Source organism: Manihot esculenta, chromosome 4 (genome assembly GCF_001659605.2).
Source record: "Manihot esculenta cultivar AM560-2 chromosome 4, M.esculenta_v8, whole genome shotgun sequence".
NCBI classification, from domain to species: domain Eukaryota; kingdom Viridiplantae; phylum Streptophyta; class Magnoliopsida; order Malpighiales; family Euphorbiaceae; genus Manihot; species Manihot esculenta.
Genome location: NC_035164.2, coordinates 28,386,408 through 28,395,022, shown reverse-complemented (window position 1 = coordinate 28,395,022; position 8,615 = coordinate 28,386,408). Strand labels below are relative to the sequence as shown.

Genomic DNA, 8,615 nt, shown 5'->3' with positions numbered 1-8,615 from the left:
TTCTTCCCTCCATCCTTCTTCTTTCTCATATATTCTCTATTTCTTCTCCTTTCTCTCAATCCTCCCCTCTCTCTTCTTTTCTCTCCATTTCTCCGACTTCCTTTACATACTCCACATTTTCAAGGCTTCTCCATCGAGCCGGGAGGCGCCTGGTTGGATTATGGAATCCACCTCGCCTTTGGATCTTAATCTCGGTCCATCTGCTGCTGCGAGATTTTCCTGCAACAATCATGTCCTCAAACTTCTTCCTCTCATCATTAGTCCCTCACTTTCATCATCATCGCTTCTTCTTTTACCATTCACCAACCGCACCACCCAACTCAAACATAATAGCATAAGGACAAGAAAAACAAAGAGGAAAGTTAAGAGAAGAAGAACATGGCTTCACTCAAGAAGAAAAAATCCTACTCTTATTTCCCACTTCTTCTATTAGCCTCTACTACTCCAGCATGATGAGAAAAAAATGGTCTTCTTCTTTGAAAGAATTTGAGCAATTTCTTCTTCTTATTCTTCTCTTTCTTTGTCTCTTGGAGAATCTAAGCATCATGAGGGAGAGGAAGGATGGACATTGAATGGGTTAATAATTTCATTAAAGGCATTTTTGGTAAAAAATTTCATTCCTCACCTTTGACTCTTTGACCAAACGGCTATTTTTTGTAGAAGGACTACAAATTCGGATGGAGAAAAAAAGTGAGGGACAGAAGTGTTAATTACGTTAAACTTCAGGGATTAAAAATTAATTTTTTTTTATTTTTTATTAATTTTAGACCCGTAAATAAATATATCAATTAGCAAATATTTTTTATTTTTAACAAGCATAAAATTATTTTTATTTTAAAAATTATTTTTAATAATTAAAAGATATAGATATACATTAAAAAATAAAAATTAAATGTCAGTTATTAAAAAGTAATTTTTTTAAAAAACAAATGAATAAGATAAAATCTAAAAATATAGATAAAGTTTCAGATTTTTTTTAAATTAATTAATTATTTATTTTATTTGTGCATTTTCCTTCTCAATATTACTTGACAGTCGACGGACACTGTATTTTTGGGATAAAAGACCTAATCGCAATCTCATTTCATTTCCAGTTCTCTTCTTATAATCATCGCCCCTGAAAGCGACACCAATCCTTCCCTCTCCTCTCTGTTTAACTTCTGCATCTGATCTCTGATCAGCCGCTCTCCGCCACTGTCTCAACCTCCTCTTCCTTTCCTCCTCCGCCACTTCCACCATTACCTCCAGTAACCTTGCTTTTGTTGCTGGACTCTCTTTCGAAGCAACCATCCAGGGCCACCACCTCTACACTGCCTAATTCCTTCTTTTCTAGTATATTTCAAAGATCTGAGGCTTGAATCTGAGAAAAAGAAGCTAAATGTCAGTGTTCATTGTCTCCGACGGTATTTAGGTCAAAGCCACTAGCTATTAGAAGGTCTGGTTTTATTTTCTTACTTAATTTCATAGAGCTTCTTTGATTACTTGGTCAGTCTGGCATTTTTTACACTGCTTGGTTTCCCGGAAAGTGCAAGAAAGACTAGACCTGAAAATAAAAGATCATAGCTACCATTGGAAATCAAGCAACAGTTTAACTTCTATCACTACATTTTTAGAATTCTGGTTATTGTAGATTGAAACTACCTTACATTCAATTTTCTTTTCTTCGACATAATGCTAGTTAGTAATTGATCAATTTCTTACATGCCTGATCTGGGAATTTTTTGTGTAATTTCTTTTAGGATCTTGTATACTTACAGCCACTGGATCCAGCTCCTCCTAGCCTTGCTCTTCACCCATCTGTTGAGAGAAAATTTTCCCCTTTGTTCTAAACTGCCACTTTCTACCATTGCTTCGCTACTGTTCATTTCAGCTGCTTTGCTATTCCAAACCTAAGTCAACTTTAAAGAACAGTTGCTAATAACAAATGGACTGTTCTCGCTCCTGGCTGTGTGGGCATTGTGCCTGATACGCATTGTTGGGTTTAAGTGTACAGAAAATAGTATGTAAACCTCTTGTTCTCATGGCCTTTATCGAATCTTGAATCTTGATTTTCCTGTATGCCTGGGTAGTTAGATTTTTTATTTATTTATTTTTATATTAGTCTGTTCCCAATCAATAAGCATTGTGGTTGTTCTTAATCATGGAGGATGCCTAGAAAAAGATCATTCTTGCAATTTGTTTTTTTGACAGAGAAAAGCAATAAAATTTTACTTTTTTCTCTTGTGTCTCATGCAGGTGTATTTACTGGTTAATCTTTGTGCTTCCCTTTTTAAGCTTAAGTGATTATATCTTTGGTTGTTGGGTTTTAGTTCTACAAGAATGCTTGCTTTCACTATAGGAATAGACTATTAGGTGGGTTGTCTTCTTGCGGGAAAAGCATGGTTGCATTTCTTTTGGAACTTCATTTTCTTTATCTTTTTTTCTCGGCAATGGTGAAATTTCTAAGCTTCTTTTTCCAAAATCTGATGTATCCTCTTTCCAGAAACTTGTTGTTGCTGCCTAAGATTCTGCCATTTTGAACCTGACTCCTACTTCATTGACTATAAATTTGATATAAAGATGGATGATGGTGGACAACATCAAAGTGGGAGATATAAGATCGACTATTACAAGGTAGCAAATTCTGCAGTAAGAAGACTTATTCTCTAGATTCTTGTGCTTTTCATATATTGTTATATCATGCTATTTTGGAAAAATCTAAGGGGGATGCTACTTATTTGTATGTGTAGTGGAGTTTGATGCCGCCACCTCATTTAAAGGAACAAAATAATGCCCTAGTGATGAATAAGAAGATCATGGCCATCCTTGCCGAGAGGGATGCTGCTATTCAAGAACGGAATATGGCACTAGCTGAAAAAAAGGAAGCATTGGATGCCCGAGATGAGGCACTCCAGCAGCGGGACAAAGCCCTTGCTGAACGGGACAAAGCTCTGATGGAGAGAGACAATGCTTTGGCTGCAATTCAATACCGGGAAAATGATGTGAACTTCGCAATGAACAATGAAAGTCAACGGGGATTGAAGCGCATTCCTCACCCAGTATACAAGTCAAATGCCGTGGTAGAAGCTCTTAATAGTGGTGAAACGCACATCACTGATACCTTCCCTATAGCAAATGTTTCAGCTGAATCTCTCAAACTGCGTCAGACAAAGAGATCAAAAGAGAATAAACCTGCATCATCAAAGGCAAGTAAGGCCCCCAGGAAGGGCAATAAAGTAGCTGAAGATCTGAATAGAGAAGGCGCTTCTGATGGGAAGAAATTTAAGGTTGAATGGGATAGTCAAGATGCAGGCTTGAATCTGGTCAATTTTGACGAGACCACCATACCAGTGCCTGTTTGCTCATGCACTGGAGCTCCACATCAATGCTATAAATGGGGGAATGGTGGGTGGCAGTCATCCTGTTGCACCACCACAATGTCATCATACCCCTTACCTCAGATGCCAAATAAGCGCCACGCCCGAATTGGTGGACGAAAGATGAGTGGAAGTGTCTTCAGAAAATTGCTTGGTCGGTTGGCAGCAGAAGGCCACGATCTGTCAACCCCTCTAGACCTCAAGGAGTACTGGGCTAGACACGGGACAAATCGCTATATCACCATCAAGTAAATCTTTCCCTCCCTTGATCTTAAAGTTTATCTCATGTTGTAACAAGTATTGCTCAACTGTTCTGTAGCAAAATGTGGAGCTTCCTGGTTCCAATTTCATTAGTATGGAACTGTATATTGAATTTCAGCTATCTCCTGAAGATCTCATAATTATTATGAAGGAAAATTTAGAAAAATATAAAAGATAATTATACATGTAACTGAATTTAATTTTGAAAATCTGAACTTGCTTAGAAAATATAAAAATTTATCCATACAACTTCCAGGCAATTTTGTCAAATTTCAGTCGTTTTACTCATATCTCGTTTTTCTCCGTCATATTGTTTCGTCTTTCTTCCATTTTTTCCCCTTTTCAATTGCTAAGCAAAAATCTCATTCCCTTTCCCAAACTTGCATGAACCTACAACCCCTTTAACCAAAGTCTCACTTTGGACTGCTAAAGTGAGTTGTTGCTTTAACCGGCCGAACCCAAGAATCTTTACCCTTCTTCTTAGGCGCTGCCCTGCTAGTTCAATAATCTCTTGTGCAACAAGGATGCATTGCCTTTGTGCATCAAGGAGTAGGTTCAGAGCTTCTCCCCAAGTCCTTGAAGTTGAACATGAGCTTGCTCTTCTCTGGTTCCTAGTGATCATGTTGGGGGTGATCAACCAATCAATATTACGTTAAGTAATTTGTCTACCTATGTTAATAACATGTCAATTAATTTTTCAAATTTAAATATATAGTTAAGTAATTCTGATATAGCATTTTAATTAATGTTATCTCACATTACTTGCGTATGTTAATTTATAATAAAAATAAGTATGCTATGCTAATAGTAATGTGTTATATCTATATTTAATAGTCTAGCTAAATAATTCGTTTCATATAAAAAATTATTTGTTAATATATTGAAAAAAAGGTTGTTAATCAATGATTTATGATCAGATGACATATACTTTGAAATTGAATTGATTCAATATATTATACATTAAATGTGATGCTAAACTTATAATTTATATAATATATGACATTTTTAAATTAAATTAATTCAACACACTTTACCGCATATATGAGACTTAACCTATATTTTATTTTATTTTTTTATAGTAACTCATTGAACGATCTCTACTTCCATGTTTATTATATGAAATGTTGTATAGACATTGATTAACATTATATATATATATACATTTGTTATAAATAGGATACTTTAGTTTCTTATAATAGTTAATCTCTTCAAAACAACGCATATTTTAAAGGCCCAATACATCAATTCATCCTTGAACTTTACCTGAAAAACCTAGTAGCACCCTACATTTTTAAAACATCCTATCACACACCTAAATTGTAATATTTTTTACTAAACAGCGTGTGAAACAAATACTCTAATGTGTTAAAGTAGTGCTGTATGAATCAATTGACCAATAATTACCTTACACCTAATACTATGAAATGATTAATAATTATCTTTTTGAATGCTTAAATCTCTGATTTCTTTCATACTAAACAAATTGGTCATTCAAGTGAAAGATCATTACATTATGTAAAAATGGTTTCTATTTCTTCCCTCACTTCAGCGTTGCCTGTTTTCAGCACTTTCATTTCCTAATAAGTTTTCAAGAAAATCAAACTGTTAACAAAGAATTCTACCAAGAATAGATGATAGTGATCTTTACCTGGTCTCAAAGATTTCTTCGTTATAGCAATGGATTGAAATTATACTTGTGAGGATGAACTTATGATTGATAAAGAACATTATCAACATAAAATTGAAAACTTGAAATGAGTTCACAATCACCAAACTCTGAGATTCAAAATGGTGATAGTAAGTAAAAACCTCAAATTGATTAGAAAAATGGAGTCGAGTGGCAGTTGAGGAAGTTCTAGTGGGTTGTCGAAGTCTGGGCATTTGTCAACGGAGGAGAGCAAAATCGGAAATCTGTCAAATGCAGTCTGCAAAAGGAACGCGCAGGTGGTTGGTGAGTTTTGGTGAAGGGATTCAGCGGCAAGGAGATGTGAGGTTGAGGTTGGGTTATATAATGGAAGGAGATGAGTGTCTAGTTGAATTTTCTTCGATAGTTTTAAAAGGAATGTCGATATAATTGGATAAAATGGATTAATAGAAATGGATTCTGATTTAGCAATTTGGATGGGTAGAGTGAATGAGAGGAAGGAAATGGGGGCATTGGAATTGATGGATAGATTAGGGAAACATGAATATCTGACAACGGAAGTTTTTATTGTTTTTTCTTATGTCAGCATTAACTAAAACTTATCACACTATATTTAGTGCATGCATTCACTTTTGATACTGACTATATAGCTGATAATTAATTCCACTATAAATGTATGATGAGGCGTTGTATTTGATCTATTTTAAACTACGAACATTATTTGATATCTTCAACTTAAACAAATAAAGATTATATGTATAATAATTTTATTGTAGTTATAAATTACTGAACTTATCATATAAGTCTCTCAATAATTAATAATAAATATCTAATCATTATATATACAATAGTAGTATATAATAAATTTTTTTATCGCTATTTTACACATTCAAAAAAAAAACTTTACCATTTCGCTTGCAAAATGCACCTTTTCGAATTATGCTACATGATTTTTATTGTTAAAAAAAAAAATCCTTTTCATTATCTTTTGTTAATGGTATAAATTACATAAAGGTGATGAGTTACATTCTTTGTCTATGAAACATCAAGAGAAGGAATTTAGAAAAATTATATTTCATTTTGCTATATGCTGAATTAGAATGCTATTTTATTCATTTTATGGATGCTTTAATAGCCTTTTTATTGTTGAACAATTTTTTTTTTTTTGAAGTCAAGAAAATAAATATTATTATCTTGAACTATAATGCTCAAATAGACACTTCGCCATATCAACCCAGAGTTTAAAACGATCAAAACGAATAGATTGTCTTGCTAACAGATGAGCAGCCTTATTCGCACTACATCTAATCCATCATAACGAAATATTTGGACAAAGAACCAGAATATCTTTACAATCCGAAACAATGACGCCAAATTCAAAAAAGTTGAAAGGCGAAGAATAAAACCTGACTATCAATGAAAATACTTCTCGCCTACAGGAAAGCATCACGAGCATACATTAAACATTGACGCAAGGCCAATGCCTCAGCAATAACAGGAGAACCACGACCCTCAGTATAACCAGAAATTGCAATTGAAAAAACTCCTTCAGCATTTTCGAACACAGCACCAAATCCAAACAAATCCGAAGTTGAGAAAGTGGCACAATCCACATAAGCTAGCCAATCCGATGCACTAAAAGCCGAACCTGCATTAATAGAGAGAAGACTCGGACTTGGTGCACGTTGCTTATCAAGACCACAATCAAGAAAATCTGTATAAAAAGTATTGGCAGCACTATGGATAGCCTGAGGTGTCAACACCTTATTATTCCACACTAACTCATTCCTTGTATGCCAAATTTTCCATGCATGAACGGCCAATCTTGAAGCACGTTCCCTATCAAAACTCACATCGATATGAAGGAATAAGTCTAATCAATATAATCATATATTATATCACTTAATTGTATATTCATTTTGGATTATTTTATTCCTTTGTAATCAAAGATTTCTTGATAATTTAATTTAATTAATTTATTATTATTATTTTTAAATAAAAGAATTCAATTCCTTTTTACTTAAAAAAGTTTATTTTAAAACACTTCAAAATTATACATAATTTTATAAAAATTTATTAAAATTTTTTTATTATGAAATTAATCATTATATTCTTACGATATGGAATTACTCAGCTGTAATGGATATTTATATTTTTAATCTCTTTTTATTTTTTTTTTCTTACATTTCAATCGATCAACTTTATTCCAGGCATATTTCAAAATTACTTTTTTGGTTATGATTTATTTAATCATGTTGTTGTTTTAGATTATCATATTATGTTATCAACTTATTTAAATTTAAATAAACGAATTACTTTAGTTAGTAAGATTATGCTGTGGAATTATTTTTAAATTTTTAATAATTTAATTTCTAAAATAGAAGAATATATATATTGTCTCTTTAATTTTTAATTATTAAATAATTTAATTTTTATAATATTATAGTGTATAAATATCAAGTATTAGTTGTAGGGATTAAATTATTTTATTATTTAAAAATTAGAGGATTAAATAAGATAAAATTAAAATTGAGCGAACAAGGTAACTTTTGAAAAAAAATGAGAAATTAAATTATGCATTTAGCCTAAAATCTATTAAAATTTATAATTTAGCTAACTTTTAAGTAATTAATAAAGAAAGGCGAAATACATAATTAATTTTTTATATTAAAATATTCATATTACCTTTTTAATTTTATTCTAATTTATAAATTTAAATTTTAAAATTATGGATAATTTAATATTTGTAATATAAAAAAGAATATATTGCATATTTTTAATTTTAAATTATAAAATAATTTAATTCTTATAATATTACAGTACTTACATATCAAGTACCAATTATATAGATTAAATTATTTTATAATTTGAAATAAAATGATGTTAAGCTTATGGGAATAAATTGACTTTTACAAAATAAAAAAAAAAATTCATGGCAAGTGCGTTGGGCATTGAGAATCAATGTAAAAGCTCATTGAAAAGACATTATCACAAAATTCAAAGAGAGATGGGTGAGAAGAAATTGCGACGTTTTCAAATCCGTTAACTTAAAAGACAAGCTTCAACCTAGAAATGCTCCATCAATCGTGGAGCATTTTTATTCTTTTCTATCTTCCTTTGTTTTTCTTTTTCTTTTTCTCTTTCTCTTTCTCCAAGAATATAAATACAAATGAAACATATGATATACCTAATTTACACCTACTTCTTGCTTTCTTCACTTGATCTCCATTACCATATCCTTTCTTTTTTCAACATCTTTGTCAATTTTAGTAATTTGGTATTCAAAATTATTTTAATTTTATTATTAACACAAATTAACCTCATTTGTTAGCCAAATTTTTGTTAGTAGTTAG

The 8,615-nt window shown here is 31.9% G+C and overlaps 1 protein-coding gene across 13 annotated transcripts; it reads left to right on the top strand.

The window, feature by feature from the left end:
• Positions 1 to 1,038: 1,038 nt before the first annotated feature.
• Positions 1,039 to 3,736, top strand: LOC110613906 (protein BASIC PENTACYSTEINE4). 13 transcript variants are annotated; one of them, XM_021755312.2, is made up of 6 exons: positions 1,040 to 1,403; positions 1,491 to 1,620; positions 1,740 to 1,999; positions 2,236 to 2,352; positions 2,483 to 2,628; positions 2,730 to 3,736. In XM_021755312.2, the coding sequence occupies exons 5-6, from the start codon at positions 2,560 to 2,562 to the stop codon at positions 3,606 to 3,608; spliced, it is 948 nt and encodes a 315-aa protein (XP_021611004.1). In that variant the 5' UTR covers positions 1,040 to 1,403; positions 1,491 to 1,620; positions 1,740 to 1,999; positions 2,236 to 2,352; positions 2,483 to 2,559; the 3' UTR covers positions 3,609 to 3,736. The 13 variants fall into 13 exon arrangements, with proteins under 13 accessions (XP_021610998.1, XP_021611004.1, XP_021611001.1 ...); XM_021755309.2 differs by lacking the exon at positions 1,491 to 1,620 and having other exon boundaries at positions 1,040 to 1,435; XM_043956240.1 differs by having other exon boundaries at positions 1,040 to 1,620.
• Positions 3,737 to 8,615: the final 4,879 nt, after the last annotated feature.

What these genes read in the sequence shown, in the direction of transcription:
- LOC110613906 (XM_021755306.2), top strand. Translation starts at nt 1,379, where the DNA reads ATGTCAGTGTTCATTGTCTCCGACG. An exon ending in AGTGTTCATTGTCTCCGACG is followed by an intron (nt 1,404 to 2,482) that starts GTATTTAGGTCA and finishes TCCTCTTTCCAG; the next exon opens with AAACTTGTTGTTGCTGCCTA. An exon ending in ACAAGGTAGCAAATTCTGCA is followed by an intron (nt 2,629 to 2,729) that starts GTAAGAAGACTT and finishes TTGTATGTGTAG; the next exon opens with TGGAGTTTGATGCCGCCACC.